The sequence below is a fragment of the Bufo gargarizans genome, chromosome 1 (genome assembly GCF_014858855.1).
Source record: "Bufo gargarizans isolate SCDJY-AF-19 chromosome 1, ASM1485885v1, whole genome shotgun sequence".
Taxonomy (NCBI): Eukaryota; Metazoa; Chordata; class Amphibia; order Anura; family Bufonidae; genus Bufo; species Bufo gargarizans.
Window position 1 is genome coordinate 697,278,783 of NC_058080.1, and position 25,838 is coordinate 697,304,620.

Genomic DNA, 25,838 nt, shown 5'->3' on the forward strand with positions numbered 1-25,838 from the left:
ACTGACCTGTCTGGTGTGTTCCTTGATTTTTATGATGCTGTTTGATCGCTAATGTTCTCTAAGGCCTTCACAGAACAGCTGTAGTTATACTGAAAATGAATTATACACAGGTGGACTCTATTTACTAATTAGGTGACGCTAGATTTTATTTAGGGGTATCAGAGTACAGGGGGCTGATTACAAATGCTATGCCACACTTTTCTGAATTTTATTTATCAAATATTTTGAAAACCATGTATCATTTTCTTTTCACTTCACACATACTTGCTACTTTGTATTTATTGGTCTATCACATAAAATCCCAAAAAAATACATTTAAGTTTATGGGTGTAATGTGAAAAAAATATGGAAAAGTTCAAGGGGTACGAATACCTTTTCAAGGCACTGTATGTCTATGCAGGACTTAATATTTGTCTCTGATTTACCTGCAACAAAGACCGAGTAAAACAAAGCTCAGCCCCTAAGTGAGTCTTTGATAAAGTGAAACAACAAGGGAATTTAGCATTCATGAGTCTACTTCAATTTTTTTTCACAGTTTCTGATTTTACTTAAAAATCTTTGTTTAAAAAAATTCTTCATTCTATTGAAATTATTTACAAAATAGCCACCTCCAACTAATGCCCTGCAAACGTGGTTGTCATTTCTGTCTCTACAGTATTTCCAAGGAAGAATAGTTTTTTTTTTCTTTCGCTAATATGTTTCCCATATGGTCTCCCAGCATTTCTAGAATTCACACTTCAACACCATTTAAACCAAAATATTTTTTTAATCCCTGTGTTCTAACATGGCTGAGTCAGGGAAAAGGAATTTGCAGGTAAGATGTAATTTCATTGTTCCTCTGCATCCTCATGTCAGCACACCGGATATTTTCCACAGGAATTTACATGTGAGGGTTTCTACATGACAGCTTCAAGTGCTTTTCCCCAAATGTTACTTAATCAGACAAGTGAACATTTTCGTTTGTCAGAGCTTTCATGAAAGGAGGCGTGCTTGTCCGTGCGGCTGTTATACAAATCTGCCCCAGGAATGTGTCTGCTGCCTTTTTTTTATTCTAAATTCCTTTCTGTGATATTTGTGTGGTCGGGGAGCATTATGATAATATACAAATATTATTTCTTTTATTTATAGAACGCTGTCATCTAATGCGGTTCTGCACATAATAGTCAACAAACATAGAAAAGATATATCACTCATATGCCACGCAACATACAACTCCTAGAATAACAACTGACATAATGTAAAGGATACATTAGAGGACAGCCCGTCCAAGCTTACAACCTGAGAGGTAGAAGACCTCAAGAGAAGTTTTTAGGTCTGTATAAATGGCATATTGGAGGGTCCTGAATGCAAAGCTGATGTTGAGGGGCATTTACACTGCGTCAATAAGCAGACAATTATTGCGAAGCCACACAAGCTCTCCTGATGGCCGCTGGCCAGGAACTTAATGTTCTGATGCTCAACGGCTCCAGTTGCTCTCCTGAACTCAACTGTATTACCATCCTCATGACAATGATACAGTTGAATACTGTGGAGAAGGCAGCAGTATTTTGTGCTGCACTGTGGTATTTGATTCTGCTGCGGCGGTACTTTGTGCTGCACTATGGTATTGCAGGCCCTGTCTACTTCTGTTGTCCCTGCTTACTTACGTTGCCCCGTTTTCTATCAATTTAGTCCCGCCTACAACACAGGGCCACTTTTTTTTTTCCAGGGACACCAAGTTCCCAATTCACCCTTGCATGCAGAGATCCCCGCCACAGTATGAGGATAAGTGATGGCTACTGCTATTGCTCGTCCCCATACAGTCATTATTTCTGGGCAGCAGACTGCTGTCTACACTGCTGCCCAAAGTGAAGATTGAGGTATCTGCACCAAAGATCATTTCACACGATGAGCAAGCATTTTGTTGATTATCGGGTGATCTATGGCATCTTTACATTCGCAGATTATCGGAAATGAACGTTTGTATGAACACTCGTTCCCAATAATCTGCCCGACAATTGGGCAGTGTAAATGAGCCCTTAGTCTATACCAGCTGTGCACACAATGGGGGTCATTTAAGACCGGCGTTTTACACGCCACTCTTATCACCTATCCCTTGATAGTGTCAGATGCGCCACAATTATTAAAGGGGTTATCCAAAGTCTAAAACATGCCTCCCAATATCTGAGTCCCTCATATAGATTATACTTACCCATCGCCCCGGTACCCGCGGTGTTCCTGATTCCCGCATGGCTGCCGCTGCATCTCCAATAGCTGGCCGCGACGGGGACGAGCCTCCAGCAGCATCTGTTTGGGGATCAGGAACGACACTTGTGCCAGGGAGCGCGGTAAGTATAATCTATATGAGGGGCTCGGGCATTGGGGGGCATGTGCTAGACTTTGGATAACCCCTTTAAGAGGCGCTTGCCTTTGGTACATGTGTGCAGATCAACGGAAATCTAAGGGATCAGGTATTTACAGCAGTTTCCTGAGTACATGTGCTGGGCTGGCTACGCTCAGTGATGCACCACTCAATTTTTTGGGAAAAGTGGTGAGCGGGGCCCAAACCCCTCAAGTAAAAACATTTTGGGGGAGATTTATAATCTCCCTGTGAAATAAAAGTGGAATTAAAAAGTTGCAAATGTGTGATGTTTTGCATGCAACTTTTTAAAAAATAGTCACAAGTGTCTTTTTTACCCCACACTCGCTCCATTTTGAAAAGGAGTAACAGGGACATGAAGGTGACATGGCCAGCCGCCACGATAAATTTATCTTCATTTATGTAAGTTTTCTGTCGCAAATGAAGCCAGAAATCTATGAAACCTCAGCGCCTGTTTAGGTGCATGGACAGCCTCATCATAAATTAGGCGCATCCTCCAGCAGCGCAAGACAGAAGTGCCAATCTTGATAAATCCCCCCTTTGTGTCCAGCATGTGCTAAAGTTTGCAACTTTTTGAGGCCAGTTACTGGTGTAGAGGTTGATAAATGTCTTAAAATATGTGTAAACTCTTGAAACTTTTCTATTCTTTCTGTGCAGCTGAAATAAAAATTTGAGGAACTACACAAGTAAATCTTTACATACAATTTCCTACTGTTTTGGGTACAAAGCTCCTATGCAGACCATGTGTCTCTATGGTTACAGACTACAAGCCAACCTGTGCATATTCTCATCCTGCAGTCATGTATCAATCATTTACAGAGGATCCGTCAGCTCTCCTGACATGCCTATTTTAGTAAATACCTATAGTCAACATAATGTTCCAGAAAATTTTTACTTAGAAATGTATGTTGTGTTAGAAAAATGTATTATTAAATTAACTACTGGGTGTTTCCAGGTGGGGGTGTGCCCCTACAAAAAGTGTCATTATGCAATTAGTGGAACGGGCATTGCGGGAAAAGGTGCGGGTGCGTTGCGGTAACATGAGAAAAATCGGCATGTTTGGTACCTGAACCCGAACTTCTTCACAGAAGTCGGGTTTGGGTTAGGTGTTGTGTAGATTTTATTATTTTCCCTTATAACCATGTTATAAGGGAAAATAATACATTCTTAATACAGAATGCATCGTACAATAGCGCAGGAGGGGTTAAAAAAATTAAAATTTAACTCCCCTTAATCAATTTGCTCGTGCAGCCTGGCTTCTTTTCTGTCTTTTTCTTTGCTGTGTACAGGAAAAGGACCTGTGGTGATGTCACTCCGGTCATCACATGGTCCATCACATGATCTTTTACCATGGTGATGGATCATGTGATGACCGGAGTGACGCCACCACAGGTCCTTTTCCTGTACACAGCAAAGAAGACGACAGAGGAGAAGCCAGGCAGCGCAACCAAGTGGATTAAGGTGAGTTAAGTTATTATTATTTTTTTACCCCTCCAGCGCTATTGTACTATGCATTCTGTATTAAGAATGCTATTATTTTCCCTTATAACCATGTTATAAGGGAAAATAATAATGATCGGGTCTCCATCCCGATCGTCTCCTAGCAACCGTGCGTGAAAATCACACCGCATCCGCACTTGCTTGCGGATGCTTGGGATTTTCACGCAGCCCCATTCACTTCTATGGGGCCTGCGTTGCGTGATAAACGCAGAATATAGAGCATAATGCGATTTTCACGCAACGCATAAGTGATAGGTGAAAATCACCGCTCATGTGAACAGCCTGATAGAAATAAATGGGTCCGGATTCAGTGCGGGTGCAATACGTTCACCTTATGCATTGCACCCGCGCGGAAAATTCGCCCGTGTAAAAAGGAGCCTAAAATTCTGGTCTGCATAAAACAAAAAAATAAGATGTGCAAAATCTGGATAGCTTCCACATTAATTTTATATTTTTCTCACTCCCATCCCATCACTCTCAAATACAGAATAAGAATAGGATCTGTATTGACATTTGTGAACTGCACACATATAAAAAAAAAAAAAAAAAAAAAAAAAAAATGTGCACACGGCCCCACAGAAATAAATGGGTAGTATGCTTTTTGTGGAAAAAAAAGTACTGCACGCTGAAGAAAAATGTGGTCATGTCCTCGAGTCCTAACCCTAGAAAACCAGCATAATGATAAAAGGAATAACCAAGCATATGATGCATGGAGAGAAAGCTGATGTTAGATTGAGACTCTCCATTTCAGCCCAAAGAGTGGGTTCTCAAGAAGATGATCTACACATTCCCAAGATGCATTAGGATTTAAATATAATCAAAAAGGCCCTTTTACATGAAAAAATCCTTCTCGAATGTAAAAAAAAAATTCACTTGCGTCTCAGAGGGCATCTATATTGTCTCCCTCATTCGCTCATAGACCTTTTGTATCTATATTGCCTAACCCTTCTTTCATATGTTGGGCCAAGATGAAGCTGCCTGCAATGGGAGTGCAGGCAAGTCAGCCCTTCTCCAGGAAAAACTAAAAGATTGTTCCATGTATTGGTTTCAGCATATAGGAGAAATGCTGCCATTATAATACGGTCATAAAGCCATCATAATGCTGCTACACAGCCATTATATTGCCATACAGCCATTTTAATACTGCCATACAGTAGATATAATATTGCCATAAAGCCATTGTAATAGTCATACAGTAAATACTGCTATACAGCAATAATACATCATACGATTCTAAAAAGTATTTTGGATTCTAGCAGATACTGTAGATATTGGTGTATGCATTCTGCTATAATTAAATCATACTTATTGTGCTATATATAATTATACAAGACCAATGTTGTTGAGATAGAGGCTGATGAAGTGAACTGTACCCTTTATTCTCTGTCCAAGGTACTGATGACTTTTTTTACAGGGAAAATCTGACCTATGGATTAATTAAAAGCTTCTTTAACATTTTAATGGTGATGTATCTTTAGGAAAAAAAAAAAATTTAATCATTAATTTCTTTAAAATTGTTTTTATCTGACCATTCAAACAAAATGTAAACCATTATAGCATCCACACCGGAGTAGACAGAATAAGCTCCTGTTCTCTGAAGCTGATTGTCAGCTTTGCTGTGTAGACTGGGACAAGATCAGCAGAGGAAGAATGATTTAATGACACCTCTGTTGATCTGTTGGAGGCTTAACTATAGCATGACAGTAACACTTAACAGATTATTAAATATATTATATATACACTTACCTAAAGAATTATTAGGAACACCATACTAATACGGTGTTGGACCCCCTTTTGCCTTCAGAACTGCCTTAATTCTACGTGGCATTGATTCAACAAGGTGCTGATAGCATTCTTTAGAAATGTTGGCCCCTATTGATAGGATAGCATCTTGCAGTTGATGGAGATTTAAAGGGATGCACATCCAGGGCACGAAGCTCCCGTTCCACCACATCCCAAAGATGCTCTATTGGGTTGAGATCTGGTGACTGTGGGGGCCATTTTAGTACAGTGAACTCATTGTCATGTTCAAGAAACCAATTGGAAATGATTTGAGCTTTGTGACATGGTGCATTATCCTGCTGGAAGTAGCCATCAGAAGATGGGTACATGGTGGTCATGAAGGGATGGACATGGTCAGAAACAATGCTCAGGTAGCCCGTGGCATTTAAACGATGGCCAATTGGCACTAAGGGGCCTAAAGTGTGCCCAGAAAACATCCCCCACACCACCACCAGCCTGCACAGTGGTAACAAGGCATGATGGATACATGTTCTCATTCTGTTTACGCCAAATTCGGACTCTACCATTTGAATGTCTCAACAGAAATCGAGACTCATCAGACCAGGCAACATTTTTCCAGTCTTCAACAGTCCAATTTTGGTGCGCTCGTGCAAATTGTAGCCTCTTTTTCCTATTTGTAGTGGAGATGAGTGGTACCCGGTGGGTCTTCTGCTGTTGTAGCCCATCCCCCTCAAGGTTGTGCGTGTTGTGGCTTCACAAATGCTTTGCTGCAGACCTCGGTTGTAACGAGTGGTTATTTCAGTCAACGTTGCTCTTCTATCAGCTTGAATCAGTCGGCCCATTCTTCTCTGACCTCTAGCATCAACAAGGCATTTTCGCCCACAGGACTGCCGCATACTGAATGTTTTTCCCTTTTCACACCATTCTTTGTAAACCCTAGAAATTGTTGTGCGTGAAAATCCCAGCAACTGAGCAGATTGTGAAATACTCAGACTGGCCCGTCTGGCACCAACAACCATGCCACGCTCAAAATTGCTTAAATCGCCTTTCTTTCCCATTCTGACATTCAGTTTGGAGTTCAGGAGATTGTCTTGACCAGGACCACAACCCTACATGCATTGAAGCAACTGCCATGTGATTGGTTGACTAGATAATCGCATTAATGAGAAATAGAACAGGTGTTCCTAATAATTCTTTAGGTATATATACACATATATATATATATATATATATATATATATATATGAAGGCTGCATGCTAGAGGTAAAACCTTTATATCATGATTAGTGTCACAATGTATTGTCATGGGGACTTCTCAACTGTGGACTGCATTCAGGCCACTGGAGACAATATTGGTCAATATTTATCAAAACTAGTGCAAAGAAAATGCAATAGCAATATGAAAGCAAACCTAGTTGCTTTTATTGAGCACCTTCACTGTCCTCTTGCACTAATTTCTGCTTGCAATTATCTTAAGGCCTCATGCACACGACCGTTGGGCGGCCGTGGACGTATTGCGGCCCGCAAACGGCGGGTCGGCAAGCCACAGCTGCTGGCCATGTGCACCACGCACCCATTCACTTAAATGGGTCTGTAATTCCGGAGATGCGGAACGGAGTCACAGAACACCGGAAGCACTACGGAGTGCATCCGCGGTGTTTCTTTCCGTTGTTCTGCACCGTAAATAGGACATGTCCTATTTTTTTGCGGTGCGGACAGACCACAGACCCATTCAAGTTGAATGGGTCCGGCCCGCTGCATGGATGTTGCCCGTGCATTGGGGACCGCAATTGCATGAGTCCTAAGGCCGTGTGCATGAGGCCTAAGGCAGGGAGAATAATGGAAAAGTAGTTTCAATGGGATGAATGGAAAAATTTCCCGATGTGTAAACTATTCCTACAAATGAGAGAGACCGGCCAAACAACACTCCTCAAACATACAGTAATTTATAAAAAAAAATAAGTAATTTTGATATAGAAGACATTACAGAAAGGTGAGGAGGACATGTTAATGCTTTCTAGTAGAAATGTCAGGAGACCAGAGCAGCAGAGGTGAGAGGGAAAGACATAGCTCAGGTGACAAAGATGTGTTGAAAGAAGCAAGTCGTCTCGCCAGAAACCAGATTTATTCAGCATTCGGCGTAAATTTAATTAGAGAGCCTCTTTTATTCAACTTGGAAAGTCTCAATATTTTATGTTTTATTAAAATTCCATTTTGGATGCTGTAGACACAATGGGGGAAATTTTTCAAAACTGGTGCAAATGAAAACTGGCTTAGTTGCCAAACCCGACTTCAGATTCCTATTTTAAAATGTTTTTGAAGACGCAGATAGGAATACCGAATTCATTCACCGAAGTCTTATGTGACTTCAAGCGATATGAATTTTGCCAAATGAGCTGACCATACATTTTAATGCTGAACGAAGACAGCATTAATATCGAAGTTTTTGAATGAATCGACTTCGGATCTCTGATCCGAAGCTCGATTAGTTCAAGACTAGCAACCAATCATATTGGTCTTTTCATTTTCCAAGGGAGCTCTGAAAATTTAAATCTGATGGGTTGCTATGGGCAACTAAGCCAGTTTTCCTTTGCACCAGTTTTTTCAAATTTTCACCCAATTAGTTTTTAGACTCACCCTTTAAAGGGAGCCTGCCATGTTGAATATGGCGTCCGAGTTGCAGGCAGCATGTTACAGAGCAGGAGGAGCTGAGCAGATTGATATATAGTTTTATGGGAAGAGATTCAGTACAACTTGTAATTTATACACTTAAATTACTTCTTTTTCTGACCTTAGAAGTCCAGGAGACGTCCTATCAGTGATTGACAGCTTTCTATGTATACACAGCCATAGAGGGAAGGCTGTCAATCACTGATAGGACTGCTAAGGCCTAGAATGAACAGGAATTTAAAGGAATGAAATACAAGTTATACTGAATCGTTTCCTATAAAAATATATCAATCAGTTGAGCTTCACCTGCTCTATAACATGCTACCTGCAGCTCAGGCACCATGTTTAATGTGACAGGTTCCCTTTAACCACTTAACAAGGACTTTGCTGCTGGGGAACCACCAGGCTGCTACCTCTTGGAGTAGTCTCTGTTCAAGTGACTGCTGATCTACAACGGCAGAAAATCAAGGGATCAGGCAAAACTAGCCATGGCAGGCAGAGGTCAGAGCAGAGATCAGGTAGAGGTCAGACAGCAGAAGACTTCACATACCAGGTTTACACTGATGGTCTATCCTTAGCAATGCAATGTCACATGGACGAACAATCGTAATTCGTTTGTGTTGTTGAAATATGTTGATACTGTATGAGTAAATTATACTACAATAGATAATTGAAAACCAGTCTAAAGCATATTTGTTTGCAAGCCTCCATTCAGAAAATAGTGCTCAGCGAGAGTGACTATTATGAATACCGCAAGTTCTCTCGACATGTGTGTCCTTAAAAAGTTTGACTCAAAGAACAAAAACAGTCTGTTTGCACTTCAATTAGTTACTGTGCTTGCATTGGCCGTGACATCTGTCTTTTGTGAAACGCTATGTGAGAGCAGGTAGCTTCCTTCAGACTCAACGACTGAATGAAAGTTTTAAGTCAACAAGTATTTTTGGCCGTAAAAAACCCCGTAGTGATCTCAATCAATATTTGTTTTGTGTTTTCCAGACACAGCGTAACGATTTGTTAGCTTGGGAAGTGCAATGAACTGTCTGCACACATCACATTGTGCAGTGCCGACGATATTCTTTGAGGCTCGCCTTGCAAGGTGTACACATTGTTTGTACTCTGAAGAGAGGTCACCGGTAGTTTCTCCAGTAACGTCTACATCTGAAAACAGCTCATTATTCTGCTCTTTGTCAATATTATTGCTAAAAGCATCCTTTCTATAAAGCACAATTCACTTTAATTACATTCATTATCTAGAACTAAGCGCCCAGCCCTAGACATTAACTGTTCACGCTCTGAAGGATTCAGCGGTCTATGTTAGTCAATGGAAAATTTTCCTCTCTGGTATACAAGGATACATTCGGAAGGAGACAAGTCATTTTTCAGGCTTGCTTCATTAATGCTATAAAGGATTGGATTTCTTAAGGAATTGCATAAGTTAGCTACTTTTCACATTCTTGGCCCGTAATCCAAACACACCCCGTTCATCGGGGTGTATATTTTTCTTGTTTTTCATTTGCAATTATAGGTTTGTTTCATTAACTGCAGGTTATTGGAGAATTAATGTTGTAGCCTGTTGAAACCTCCTTGGAAATGATCGTTTGGATTCCATCAAGTCACCTTCTAGACGGGAGGAATGTGTTCAGAAGTAGTAGCTAGTGGTCTCGTACACAAGCTGCTACTGTACAGGAAACCTACTGCTCCGTCAAGCGCCCATTCTCACCTGGATCTCAGTGTGACATTTGGAAGATCTTGAGTAGAGGCACACCCAGATAAGCTTCTTCAAGCTCCCTACATTCCTTTCCTTGACATGTACAATACTGACATTTTCTAAACAAGCTCGGTGTCTAGTCCGACTGACAGTAGGCGCAATAAATTATTTCTAGATGTTGGAAACTGCTGCCTGCCAATGATGTCATTTAAAATAAAATTAAAGGGGTTGTGTCACTTCAGCAAATGGCATTTATCATCGAGAGAAAGTTAATACAAAGCACTTACTAATGTATTGTGATTGTCTATAGTGCTTCCTTTTTTTTTTTCCATCGCATTTTACCCTGCTCGTTTCCATGGTTACGACCACCCTGTAATCCATCAGTGGTGGCTGTGCTTACACACTATTAGAAAACCGCCGGCCACTCTGATGGCTGGGACCATGGGAGCGCGCATAGGCTAATGCGTTTAACTATAGTGTGCAAGCAACTATGAAAACAAGCAGTAGAAAATGTGATAAAAAATGAATCCAGCCAGCAGAGGAAGCAATATGGACAATCACAATACATTAGTAAGTGCCTTGTATTAACTTCCTCTACATAATAAATGCTATTTGCTGAAGTGAGACATGCGAGACAAATGAAGGGGTTGTCCCATCAGAGCAACGCCTGTCCATATACCAGGGATGGCCAACCTAAGGCTCTACAGATGCTACAAAACTACAACCCCCAGCATGCCCACACTGCCTACAGCTATCAGTTTACAGCAGGGCACGCTGGGAGTTGCAGTTTTACAACAGCTGGAGAGCCGCAGGTTGGCCATTCCTGCCATATACCCTATAAGGAACCCACCTGCTTAGGTCACCATCTATGAACAACTGAGAAGAGCCATTAACAAGCAGTGGCAGGCTGGGAAATTAAAGTGGCCCTGGAAAAAAATAAAAATGGCCACATGTTGAAGGTGGGCACAAATTGACAGATGAAAGGGGGGAAAGTCAACACGAGTAAGCAGGGCCAATATATGTTGGTAGGGACAAGAGAAGTAGGTGGGACCAGCAATATCGTAGTGCAGCACAAAATACTGTCCCAGCTAAAACATATACCACAGTGCAGCACAAAGTACTGTCTCCCCTGCTGTAGTATTCAACTATAAGGATGGGGATACAGCTGAATTCAGAAGGTCACCTGCAGCTGCCAGTGAAGTGCATAATCAATGCTCAGAGCATCTGATTGTTATGTACCCAGCTGGCAGCCGTGAAGGGGGCTCGGGAGGCCCCCTGGGCATCGGCCCACAGGGAAATTTCATTGTAGGGTTTAGGGTCAGTCCGCCTCTGAGCGGCGGCTCCGATCTTGGAGGACACATCAGAACGGCCGCCATGTAATGCCACGTTTCCCCAGTAGAGGAAACATTCAGCCAATGGGATCGCCTCCCTGTAAAGTCAGCTCATTTCTGGGAATCTCTGGAGCAAAAGAGGAGCAGGACAAGCCCAGTGGTCATCATGGACCTTTAGAAGGATAAACAGCTGTAAACTCGCATGCCTAACAGACTGTGCTGGTTGATTTGTAAATGTTTCATGACTGATAATGTGATGTAATCTTTCCTATGTGATGTGCAACAGATGCCAAACTTCAGAGAGCCGTAGAGCATAAACACAAGCTTTTAATGAACTCTAGCAAAAAATAATGTTTAAAATAGATTTAGGAGTTAGAAAACCGACAAACACTATAGGATGCAATGGAGAATGTGGCTATAATCTTTATACTCAACTCGCTTCATACGACCCATGTAAAAAGTAACCGCACTGTTACACGTGATAACTGGCTGCACTTACCCCTAAATGATCAGTAAAACTTTTGGGATTTTGCTTCTTTGCATTTCAGCTGCTGTAACTATATTATCATTTCAGTGGCTCTATGATGCCTTGTTTTATGTGAAGTAGTACTGTAAGTATAGGGGAAAATATAATGTGTCATTTAGATAATTTTTTGCACCAGAAATATAGAATAAAAATCAATTTCAGCATTTTTTTAAAATAAAATTCATGTTCCACTCTTAAATAAATTGCCCCGTTCATTCTATGTGTGTTTTTTTGTTTTCATGAAATGTATGCACAATAAAATGTATTTTATACTAAGTAATAGCTTTTCGAGAGAGAGAAAAAAATAAAATTATATATATCTCCCCTAGAAGACAACATAGTGTCATATAGAAATTTTCAAGGCCATCAAAGCACTTTTGATTTCGGCAGCATCAATTTCTACCCGAATCAAATCAGTTCGCCGATTTGGCAGAATCTAACCCAAATGGAAGTCTGAGTGATTGGCTCATCTGTAATGCTAATATAAGTCACATTTTTTGTTCATAAAAAAAAAAAAAAAAACCACATAGAAACGACTTGCTTGGCATTTCGATTTTCTAAAGAACTGTGCGAATGTTTTTTTTTTCAGTCTGTTTTTCCTCTAGAGATGACAAAATGCTAGAAAAAACACCCAAAAATCTAACATGCTGCATTAAAAAAGCCACAACCTACATGTGAACCAACCCTTGGCGTGACCCAACAGCAGGCTTACAGAACAGGCAGCCCTGGGGTGCTTTGTAGGTGCCCATGGCTGATGGCATACTGGTTTCCTAGTCTCCGATCCTGGTAAGCAGATCATAGAGGGGAGTCTTCTTTGATCATGATGCATTCATAAACCGCATCGATCGATATGATGGAGGACCTTTGCCTTGTACTGCATACTTTCAACAGGAGTCAAATTTTGTAGGCCGGAATCCCCCTTCAGATTGTGGTTATCATTTCATAAACCTTCTGACACGTCACGGTGATCTCAAAAACGAAGGGGCCCCTTCAGCTCTGATCTGCTCTTCTTGGAGGATAATATACAGGCCTAAAATAAGGTTATGATTGTGTAAACTGCTCTACTTTCAGTGATTGGCGGGAGGTCTCTGTGCCCAGAACCCCACCGATCAGTAGGACACGTCAAAAGTTTTAGGAAACAAAAGGAACACTAAGGATGTGATACCATTTTGTTTGACAAATACGGCATAGTAGAGGACATCTGGCAGGGGAAACGTAATGATACTGTACAGTACATGGCACCCATTAAAGGAAATAAAGTTTTCTACATTTTTCAAACCTGCAACCAAGCTATACAATGCAAACTTGGTGCGCGTCCAGAAATTATTATAATGCAAGACTTGGTTGGGCTTGTGAAGGAAGATCGTTTCCTGTAATCACACAGAAGGGTAATGTGCAATTAGCTTCTCCACTCAAGCATTAAATGATTCATAATGTCGTCACAGAAAGAAAATCAAATTCTGCTGAATGTCATAGTTGAGAATTTTTAATCTAAATTTACTCCCTGCGCCCTCCAGACAGTAGATACCTAAACTGTATGCACCCACCTTCATGGAAATAAGGTGCTGTACCTTCACTAGCCTGTTGGTGGCAGCTATGATGTGTATAGTTCTAGTTTAACATCAGGTATGGATGGAATAACATACATTGTCGGTATAAGGTTCATATGGCTTTTCAAACTTTGAAATGTGTACACCTGCCCAAAACTCAGATATAATAGCCTAAAGGCGAATTCTGTCAGATCATGAAAGAAAAAAAAAAACAAAAAAAAAAAAACTAAAAGCACAAATATATTTCATCTACAAAATATTTGGGTCTACAGTACATATACTGCATATATTACATACACACATTATAAATGGAGTAATTGCCTTCTAGTTGAAGTTCTGCTGCTACTGAATTATTACTGTGAGATATGCACTGAAGGAACAGCAAAAAGAAACAAATACAGCGAACAAATACAATAGTGTGTCCTCCATGGTTCCAACACATTCTGCAGTCTTGCATATTCTTGTATGACTCCAAATAGAAAAAAATTCAATTTTTTTAAAAATAGAAAATATAAATATACTTGTGGTATACAATAGTACAACTAAAAGGGGTATCCCACAAATCAATTTTAAGAAACCCCAAAACGCGATTAAATGCTATTTTATACTATACCTTTTTCATTTTTTCTGTGTCTGTCTCAGTACCACTGCTAATCTGTGCTACTGCTGATGTGTCACAAGCAATTTCTCCCCAAAACTACCCAAACCTTCTGCACTATAATATGTGTGTCTTTCTACCCTCCCTGTACCCCATTTTCACCAATTTGTCTCCTTTCAGCTGTGTTAGGCTACTTTCACACTTGCAGCAGTGTGATCCGGCAGGTAGTTCCGTCGTCGGCAAACTGCCTGCCGGATCCGCCGATCTGGATGTGACAAAGCATTTGTGAGGCGGATCCACCTCATCAATGCATTGCAATAACGGATCAGTCACTCAGCTTGTCATGCAGACTGGAAGGACAGATCCGTCCTTCAGGTGTTTCTTAATGCCGGATCTGGCACTAATACAGGTCAATGTAAATTAATGGCGGATCCGGCATTCCGACAACTGATCAGGCATTTTGGACGGAGATGATACCGCAGCATGCTGCGGTATTTCCTCTGTCCAGAACGCCTGACAGTGACTGAACTAAAGACATCCTGATGCATCCTGAACGGATTTCTCTCCATTCAGAATGGATTAGGATAAAACTGACCAGTTATTTTTCGGCATTGAGCCCCTAGGATGGAACTCAGTGCCAGAAAAGAAAAACTATCTATTAATATAGTCTCCAGTAAATTCAAAGTCAGTCTCCTTCCCCCTCTGGCAGCTGTAGCTACATGTAAGGTCCCTAGTAAGTTCCTCTGCAGATAGTTAAATAACTGAACCATACAGCCTGCAGCTGGAAAGAGAAATAGTACCTGATTGCTCACAAGTCAGTTCTGAGAAGCAGTCTTCTTAGCTTTGCTGTACTACTGCAGAGGCTCTGGTCCATCTGACAATGTGCAGAAAGCAATGGGCTGCTATTCAAAGGATGACTACACTGTGAACAGAAACCAAGATCTGGCAGTGAGGAGAGTGACTGAGCAAGCGTGTCCACAAGCACTCAGCTTATAGGTGGACTGGACAATGATATACACATTTTGAACACAAGGTGGCACCATACAATTGTAATCATTTTTCAATGGATCATTGTTTTAATGCATAGAAATTGCAAATATTGTTAATTTTCATGAACTGCACAATAAGCACTCATGCACACGACTATCCGTTTTGCGGTCTGCAAAATACAGATCCTGGGCGTGTGCTTGCCGCAATTTTCTCACACCCTTCACTAGAACTGCCTATTCTTGTCCGCAAAAAAGACAAAAATATGACAGGCTTTATAATTTGCGGAACGGCCACACGGATGAGATCTGCGCGCTGCATGCATTTTTAGGGACCCATAGAAATGAATTAGGTCTGCATGAAAAATGCAGATCAGATGCGGATCAAAATTACCGTTGTGCGCAATGAGGCCTAAATATAACACTGTAGGCCACCCCCTTCATGTTTGCGGTAGTAAAGCCATAGCATGATGTCCATATGTTTTAATACGCCATTATAAAATATATATATTTGCATATGAATCACTTCTCTGTTGTGCATTTTGCCCCAGTGATAATTTTTTAGCTGCACCAGACGCAGTGTTTTGATTATCGGATTTCTCAAAAATAAAAATTGTGAAAAATCTATAAGTCTTCCCTGTAGGTCAGGGTGCTCCGAAGACTAAAACCCTCCAATTAATGCTGATTATAGCGGGGAGTTTACAGCTTGCATCCCTTAAGTCTATTCTTAGTATGACTGGATGAAAAATAAATGTGCTTAATTGCAGCAGGCAGTGTTTTTGGCCGTGTTTACAGAACGTACATGCGAGATTAAGATCTAAAGGAGCTGAATTGTAAAAAATCTATCATTTAAGCAATTAAATGCCTTCCATGTATAATTCTCTTGATTAGAGTTTTGAGCCAAAAATCTCAAAATTCTTCTGCCTGTATAAATAAACTACGCCCAAGTTTTTGTTTTTCTTTTCCCTCCTAGTGGTCATACTGGGGAACTGGAGAAATCGTTCCCAGAATTACTAGAACGTGCCCAGCATTTTATATAGTATGGCTTTATCACAGGACTGGTGCTGTAGAGTATTGTCGCTGTGATGTACTCTTGGTAGAGGATTTTTACAACTGGAAAACACCTGCTTGAGGCCAGGAAGAGAGTGACACGCATCATACCCGCATATATTTATATCTGTATTATGGCGACTGCACCTGTCGCTGCAATTGACAAGGAAATCTCTTTTTACCTTGACAAACTATCAGCAAAAAGACAATCGAGATATTTATAGTAGAACAACAAAGTACATCTCTATCAACCAAGTCTTAATATTACATTACAGAGGAGCGGTAATCTGTCCTGACGTGTAATGCATTGACAGGATTCATGAGCCAGGCGCACATAATTGAGAGAAGCTCCTCAGCAAGAGTCCTTTCAGTGTATTACAGCCGTGTATTACGGAGTTGGAGTCTAGCTGCATAACAGCCTGAAGAAGAGCCCTCAGAGCTGAGCTCGCGCCATACAAGCTGGGTACCAGCTGTATAATACAGACGGCACCTTCAAACCAGTAACCGGGGTCGAAGATGACTCTGATCCCAGTTGTTTAACCCCTCAGATGCTTCAGTCAATAGTGAAAGATAGGTGGGGCTCCTTCTGTCCTCGGTTGTTATGACTGGTTGTATCTGCAGCCTCATGAAGACTTCAAGCGCTGTCATGGCAAGCTGCCTGCAAAGCTGTGCCCAAGGTACGGCCTGACAGGCAGCCTGTGAAAGTCCCATAGGCTGCAATGGAATTCTATTGTAGCCTGTGGTACAAGCGATCAGAAGATAACGTGTACAAGTCCCCTAAAGGAAGAAAAAAAAAATTGTGAATAAAGTAGGAATTTTTTTTTTTTATGGAAACAAAAGGGAACAAAAAGATAAAGATAAGGCAATTTGCAATTTTAGGGTTACTTTACTTTCCCAAAAATATTTAACAAAAAGTGATCAAAAAGCCTTATGTACAAGTAAGAACTACAGCTTGCCCTGAAAAAAAAAAACAGGTAGCTGGACACAGATAAGCCCCATTGAATGGATCCACGGCCTGTAAATCCACATATAAAATCAGAGGGTCTGCTTCTGATTTCTGGTGATTATTTTTTTCCACCAAAATCCATGGCTTGGAACCTGCAGTCAACAGAAAAATCCCAACCTAAGGGAAAAAAAAGTGTCAGGTCACTTCTTAGTGTGATTTACGAGTAGAAACCATAATGGGTGGGCGCACACAGATCTGCCCCACGGCATGCACAACTGCAATAGAAAAATCTGCTGTGTGAACATTCCCTTATAGTCTTCTACTGATGGAGGGAGACTAGCCATCTCTTCTGTTCTCAGACAAGACCAGATACCGGATAACAGGAATTTTACTATGATTAGTTCTAAATGCGTAATCTTTAAAGGGACTCTGTCACCACTTTCTAACCCCCACTTTTAAAACTATAGTTCTGTCCATGGAGCCCCTGTGATTACAATGGTGTTGTTATATGCGAAATCTGCTGGCTCGTTTTGATAAAAAAACCTTTTATCTAACCTGTCAATCATGAGGATAAGGTGCCCAGGGCGTTTCTCCTGGTCTGAACATGCCGCCCGCCGCCGCCGTTGGTGCCCAGCTCCTCCTCTGCCTTGAATTAGCGCCGCCTGAATGTGAAGAAATACGCCTCCGGCTCTCACTCAGTCCCCCCTCCTTCTTTTCTAAGATCCCGCGCGTGCGGCAGTGTTTGCGTTATCGGGAGGTTGAGCGAAGTGCGCATGCGCATACGCACTTCGCTCAATGAGGCTGAATCGAAAAGTCCACACGGGCGCATCAGGCACAGGCCTGTGCGCACGCGCGAAATTTTAGAAAAGGAGGGGGGACTGAGGGAAAGCCGGAGGCGTATTTCTTCACATTCAGGCGGTGCTGAAAGGATCAGAGGAGGAGCTGGGCACCAACGGCGGCGGGCGGCATGTTCAGACCAGGAGAAACGCCCTGGGCACCTTATCCTCATGATTGACAGGTTAGATAAAAGTTTTTTTTTTTTATCAAAACGAGCCAGCAGATTTCGCATATAACAACACCATTGTAATCACAGGGGCTCCATGGACAGAACTATAGTTTTAAAAGTGGGGGTTAGAAAGTGGTGACAGAGTCCCTTTAAGGTTTAGTAAAGTCACATTTGAGGTTGATGAATTCCTGAAATAACTCACCTGCTTTATACATGAAACTTCTTACATTTTTAAGGACTTGATCATCTTGGGTTGGATTAAAGGTATCTGCCAGCCTCCCCCTGGCCATTTACTGCCATTTAGTAGATGTCTTGTGACTCAACATCTTGACATGAGGAAGAAGGAATGAAACATGAAGGAACAATTTACTGCACTCAACATTAATGTGCTCTTCTATCTGAGTCGAGGTTTCCAGTTTGATAAACGCAGTGACTAAGCATTACAAGCACTTTCATGGGGAAAAAAAATACTTTCCAAAGCGTGCTTCAATTCTGCACCACTTCCAATAACTCTGCTTGTAGTCAGTGAACTTTCACCGTTTCTCCTGAGAGAATCTGGAGACCTGAAAATGTGTGGCTGCAGGGCTTGCAAGAGAGTCAAAAGGTTTTCAACTTCTGAATACTGTATATCAAGGGTGCACCTAGCCTTTCTGCTGCCTGAGGTGAAAACTAAAACGGCGCCCCTTCCAATGCCAATTTCTTAACCTAACCCCTTTGCCACAATGAAAGCGCTCATTGCCCATGGCCCTCCAGCTGCCCCCCTCCTGACACCATGCAGAGAGAGGTTCCAAATAGGGATGAGCAAATCTACTTCGGATGAAACATCTGAAGTAGATTCGCATAAAACTTCGTTCTAACTCTGTACTGAGCAGGAGCTCCGTACAGTATTAAAATGTATTGGCTCCGAAGTTATTGCTTTGCGAAGTCTCGTAAATACATTTGCACTGTTAAAAACAATTTCCGGAACTCTGGTTCGGTTCTAAGTGGTACCTTGGAACCAAACTGGAGTTCGGGAAATGTTTTTTTACAGTACAAATTCATTTATGAAGTCTCGCGAGACTTTGCGAAGCAATAGCTTGGGCTCATTGGAGCCAATACATTCTAATACTGTACGGAGATGTTTCACCCGAAGTCGATTTGCTCATCCCTAGTTCCAAATATGTAATATCAGGTGGCCATTGATGGAACCCTGCATGCCATGACAGCCACAGGCATCCAGCGATGACCTTGCCGGGGTGCTGATGGGCTCACATAGGGAACAATGTAAAAATCCTAAGGTGTTGTGGTAAACACTGACCACAACATTGGAGGGGTTACATGGTTGAAATCTCCATCAATTCCAATGCCATGCCATAATTGTACTGCATGGTGCTGGAACTACCCAGTCTCTGACTTACTACAATAGCACAGTGTAGGAAGGGGTTAAGCTGAAGACTCAAGTAATCTGAGGCAGACTGGTTGCTAGGGACATAATACTTGACAACTCGTCTTCAAAAGACTGTGGTTGCGATGCAGTGTAGATTAAGCACTCCTTGTCCATCTGACCTGGGCTTCTAAGCAGAGTTTAAATATGGTTGGTTCCTAAACCTCCCTGAACACTGTAGGCTTCGGTTAGGCCCAGGAGAGGCAGTTCTGTTAGTGTTAGGTACCCATATATGCAGAAACCACCTTGACGTTGGTAGATGGGCCAGACACACGTTTGATAGAAAATTTGTGCAAAAAGCGGACCCAAAAATATGCTTGTGTGAATAGAACCTTAATCAGATGATTAGGGTTAACCCTAAAAGAAAGTCTAGGTGGAGAACATCTTCAGATATCCAAATCCAACAAGAATATTGAAAACCCCAAAAGTGATCACGTTGATCAAAGTGATATATGCCTTCAAAATATATTCACCCTCTCTTGAAGGCGTTTGTCTTAGTGCCCCATCAGGGAATAAGGTCAAAGAAAGAGGGCCCCCATTTCTCTATTGGCCATAGCAGAAAACCAATATAAAGAATATCACCAGCAATGGTGGACTTGACGTGACATAGTATTACATGGTCATCCATTGATCTGAATTGGAGGCATAGATTTACTGCTTTTCCCAAAATCTGTGGCCATCCCCCCATTGACTTTTGCTATCGACCCACATATAGAAAGTGACAAATGTAATATGTAAAAGTTGTAACTAGATTAGTTGTCACAGTCTGTTTATTGGTGTCAAATCCTTGTCACTGCAGTACCTTAAAGGGGTTGTCCAAGAATAGGTGGGTGGGTTTGGCAACCCCCCCCCCCCTCCATACTTCGCCAGAACTGTAAAGGGAAGCTTACTCACCCATTTCCCTGCTCTTTTTCCTCTGGTCTGCAATGCTCCGCTGGGCTGCCTAGAGCCAATCACTGGCCGTGGCAGTGACCAAATCCCTTTGTGTCATGTGACCATTTGTCATGACGTAAGGGGAGCAGGTCACTGTCTTAGCCAGCGATTGGCTGTAGGCAGCGCGAAACAGGATGTTTTCAGCAAGAGAGCCTAGTTGAGCATTGCAGGCTGGGAGGAGGAGAGGGTAGCCAGCGTCCGGAAGCAGGTAAGTAAGATTGCCTTTACAGGTCTGTCCAAGTGTGCGGTTTGCAAAACTCCCCAATTCTTGCACAACCCATTTAAGATGGCAACAGACCGTAGATAAGCGTCACCAGAATGCTTGCTTGACCGGCAGCTATTCCTCCATGTCGGCATGGATTCTCGGCTGAGCATACATGTGTTCTTAATAGGTAGTGAATAGGCGGCTGCCAGACACCTTATCTCCCGTGGGACAGTTTACTCAAATATCTGCTGTTGCGGGAGAGTTGGCACACACCCATAGCATAAATGCCAACATATTCCAGGATATTTAAATCCAATCCCTATCACCACCCCAAAACACTCAGAAAGCTCCCATAATCAGCCACTTTGGGGACATTTTGCACAAATCCCTCCTACTCCCGCATCCCTTTCCTGGGACTGTTAGCTGGTCCTCATAGAATTGGGGGGTGGGGTTGACCATCTCCATGTGGTCTTGTATGGTACTGCACTTCAGGCACATTTAAAGGGATATTACGTTTTTTTTTAAGTTATCCCTATTCAACAGGATAGGGGATGACTGTTAGATTGGTGGGGGTCCTACTGCTGGGAGTCCCACCAATCACGAGGGCCCTGTAGCCCCTAAAATTAATGGAGAAGCTGGTCAGCCATGTGTGTGGCCGCTCCATTCATTTCTATGGGAATTCCGCTGTACTCTGCCATCTCCGGAACTCCCATAGAAATGACTATGGTGGTCACAAAACATGTGATCAGCCACTCTGTTCATTTCAGTGGGTATGGGGCTCTGTTCTTGTGATTGGTCGGGGTCCCAATGGGAGGACTTTCACCGATCTAATAGTTATTCCTTATCCTGTGGATACGGGATAACTTCAAACAAACGGAATACCCCTTTAAGTGAATGGTGCTCAGACGCAGTACCAGACGCCACCATGTGAACTGGAAAGGCTCCGCTAGGGCTGCGGCACTAGGTCACATCACAAACTGATGCCTACGATAAGTGCAGGCCATCGATCTTATCCTGGAAAGCCCCTTCAAATCCGTGAGGCAGTATTTTTACATTGTGAAACATGAAGGGGAGTGAACCCTGGACCTATCCCAGGTTTTATCCCACGTCTTGTACGTATCTGTGCATGCTTCTCATTGTAGTCATACGTGATTTCTAGTATAACACCCTATAAAATCAATCTCAGCCCCGATGACAATGAGGAGGACAGAGGCGCGCTGACATTGTCTGTACAGAGCGGGGAAGAGGAAATCTAAGAGCCGACGACAGGAGCGAGAACAAAGCAAGAATTTCTCTGGATGGATTAGCGGAGGTCTAGGAGAATACTGTCACATTGCTGAACACTGCAGCTGATATCCCGGACTTGGCGCTCGGCAGTTTCCTAGAGCTATGAACTCCCTAAATCGCCTCTAAATATAGATAAATTTAACAAAGGCTCAATTGGAAACTTCAAAAACCTTTTAAATAGACACCACAAGACGTGTTTGTAGTTTAAAGGTCATATTTATTAGGAGATTAAGCGTTGTATTATTCGGCTGCTAAAAATACAGCGCAGCTGACTTCGCTCGCAGTCAGACTTACGGACGGCCAATAACAATTCATTTTGTGGATATCCTGGTCCGCTTGTTCCAAGAAAAGTTTGCTCCATAAGACTTGGATTTTGGCTTTGGAATCCTCCTCTCGTCGACCTCGTAACTCCAACCTATAAAAATGACATAACTCGCGCTTGATTAGATGTAAACACGGGGAACAGAAACTAAACATAGAAAATTACCAGCCAGTGACATTTTTTATCCTCTGCTTGTGCACGTGGCCCAGGCATCAAAGGGAAGGTTTATATACACGGAGACGTAAACAGGCCAGACGGGCACAGGGACCAGAAGAAATTGGGCTTTTAAATAGCAGACCGTCCAGATGAAGCACCCGGGCGGTGGGACACACAGAAGTCAGAGAAATGTAGAAATACTACAGGCTTGGAAACATATGTTTTACTTAAAGGGGTCTCATCTCGGCCTTTCATGGGTGAGATGGGAATAACCTCAGCAAGTGTCGGCTAGGGTGGACAGACTTACAGAAATATTGGAGCGGCCGGCTCTGTGCACTGTAATTCCTCCATCCCTACTTTCCAGCAGCAAACTGGAGTATCCTTATACACATCCAGAGGCTGGCAACCTGTACTAAGCTCCTTCAAAGCTCCCAAAATACGTACTGAGGGGCTCATGCACAGGGCCGTTGACTGGCCGTTCCGTGCATTGGGGACTGCAATTTGGGGGCAACATCCGTGTGGATTCCGCAGACAGATCCAGACCCATTCATCTTGAACGGGTCCGTGATCCATCTGCACCAGAAAAAAGTAGGGCATGCACCACTTTTTTGCGGTATGGAGCCAAGGTCAGAAACCCTACGGAAGCACTCCGTGGTGCTTCTGTGGGGTTCAGTGCCTCCCTTCCAGATTGTGGACCCATTCAAGTGAATGGGTCCGCATCCGTGATGCGGGGTGCACACGGCCTGTGGCTGTATATTGTAGTCCCGCTGTTTGCGGTCCGCAATATGGGCACGGCTGGGCAATGGCCATGTGCACGAGCCCTTAAAGGGGTTGTCCGGGTTCAGAGCTGAACCCGGACATACTCTTATTTTCACCCAGGCAGCCCCTCTGAGGCTAGCATCTGAGCATCTCATGCTCCGACGTGTTCCCTTGCCCTCCGCTAGATTGCGCAGGGCAAGGTCTCTCTTGTTTTCAATAACACACTGCCGGGCGGAAACTTCCGCCCGGCAGTGTGTTCGGGGACATCACCGGCTCTGATGGGCGGGCTTTAGCACTGCCCTAGCCGTTTACTGGCTAGGGCAGCGCTAAATCCCGCCCATCAGGGCCGGTGACTTCACCGGGCTTCCTGGCATCCCCATGGAGAGCCTCGGTACGTCACCGGATCTCCCAAAAATGCCTTTGCCCTGCGCGATTTAGCGCAGGGCAAAGGAGTGCATCGGAGCATAAACTGCTCGGATGCTCATGTTAGGGGGGCTGCCTGGGTGAAAATTAAGGTATGTCCGGGATCAGCTCTGAACCCTGGCAACCCCTTTAAAGGGGTGTTCTGGTTATATTAAGCTATCCCCTATCCACAGCAAAAGGGATAACCATAGGCCTGTTTCACACGTGCGATTTGGATTATGCATGATCTGTTCAGAATAAACTGATGGTTTTGTACACATACAAGTTGAATCAGTTTTTTCTGCTATTGAGTTCAGCGTTTCCATTTTTTCCGTCCTTATTGCATGAGTTTTTCCACACAATCTACAGCTTGTGGCCACCAACACTGAAAAACGCATTGCATCCGGATGCCTTCAGTTTTTTCACGCACAATACACAAAATGCTGTGATTTTTCCTAAATGCAGAGATGGTGCATGAAAACCGTACACTGACCTATTGAAATGAATGGGTCAGGATTCAGTCCGGATGCTATGCATTCACTACAAGCATTGCATCTGGACGGAAAACGCGCTTATATGAAAGAGCCCTTATATTGTTGGGGGCCGTACCACGGAGGACCCCATCGAAATAAACGGAGCGGCAGGTTGGGCATGCGCGTTCCATTCACCTCTATGGGAGGTCCGGAAATAGTCAGGTACAGCTCCGCACAGGTTTTTAGCCAAAGAACTTTATTACACAATGATTATGGGTTGTCTGTGTGTCTGTCTGACTACAGGTTACATAACTTTTTTTTATTACACCTTATTAGAATGAAACCTTCTCTTACTTCTCACAACCCACCCTCACTGGCTGGGCCACACAAAAGCTGCAGTTCTGTACTTCTCACTTGGCATGGTTAATGAGGGGCAGGTTAAAGGGGTTCTCCGGGAATAATCAGTTCATAGCAAGTGCCCGCAGCCTTCCTCTCAAAACACAAGACTGATACTTACCTGCTCCCTGCAGCTCCGGTCTTCTGTGCCGCCTCCATGTTCTGGTCCCCTCACAGCGTTGGCGGCGGTCACATGCTCCTTTGCAGCCAATGACTGGCTTCTGCGGTGATGTGGCCAAAAACAGCACAGTGCCAGAGTAAACCCATATATACAGTTGCAGGTTCATAAGGAATCATTTACTATACTGAAATACACCCACGCCAGGTGAGCGTAGCACGGGCGCGGAATAGGACAGGACGGCAGGCGTAGAAAATGGTCTAAATGTAAGACAGCTTGGAAACAGTCTTACATTTAGAACATCAATCGAAGATTTGACGCCCGCTGTGATTTCTTTACTACATTCGAGGATTTTCCTTTCCCGTGCGGACGTCCTTGGGGTTGAAGTGCTGACCGATTTACTACATATTACATTTAGAACTTGCGCTGGAGTTATGGAGAGGCCGGTGCTATGGGGACTGGCATCTAAAATGCCAGTCTTAATAAATGTGGCCCATAGAGTACAACAATACGGAGCTCGTCCACCACACCCAACGTATGTTTGGCAGAATGGGGTGGATGAGCTCCGTATTGTTGTACATTGTGCTATGTAGGGGTTTTCTCTGTGCTATGATTTAGCATAACTGGTTTTCACATTGGTGTTGTTGTCATTAATCACCTTTTTTCTTGTGTGACCTTTACGTGCATATTTTATGTATTTTCTTAGACGTCGTTTTTAATCTTTGACTTGCGTGGTCAAGCACCCTTTTCTTGTTTTTGGTGATTTGATGCATTGAGTCCTATATGGGGATTTTGGCTTTGGGTTTAATTATTGGTCATGGGTGCAGTCCTGTTGAAAGGCGTGCGTATACTAAGCAGCATTCCGAGAGGTGTCCTAGAGCTCAGCATACAGCTGGTGCCTTAGTTTAGAAGTTTTAAAAAGAATCCAGGAAAGTATTTAGCACCTATCCACTAAATCCCGAGAACAGAGGACCCCCGATTCCCCTCTCTGAATGTAGCGGCCATGTTGGTTCACTACGCCATTCACTTCTGTGTGACTAACGGATCGCCGTCTAGGTCAGTCCCTTGGGGCGCCTTCACTCACTGCAGATTTTGCTGCAGAAAATTCCATGACTGAACACTACAACACAATCGTCAGCGTGTGAAGGCGCCCTTAGATGTGAATGGAGTGGTAGACTGACATGCTTCACTCAGAAGGGACTCGAGGGATCCTCCATTCTCAGGATTGCTTAAGTCAGACCCCCAGGAATCTTTTTGAAGGATCACCCCTTTAAGGGTGTGTTCAATGGCATCCACAAGTCCCCATTGCCATGTTAACCATTTATCCCACTGAACACACCATAAATGAGATGTAGTCACCGATTTCCCTCACTTTCTCTATAAATTATAAT

General features: G+C 43.0%; 1 protein-coding gene across 1 annotated transcript in view; it reads right to left on the minus strand.

The window, feature by feature from the left end:
- Positions 1-22,017: 22,017 nt before the first annotated feature.
- Positions 22,018-25,838, minus strand: part of NDUFS4 (NADH:ubiquinone oxidoreductase subunit S4) — a 163,304-nt gene continuing 159,483 nt past the window's right edge. The window contains exon 5 of the mRNA XM_044276235.1: positions 22,018-22,236. Within this exon, the coding sequence (XP_044132170.1) occupies positions 22,133-22,236 (104 nt within the window). The 3' untranslated portion in view covers positions 22,018-22,132. The remainder of the gene's footprint in view (positions 22,237-25,838) is intronic.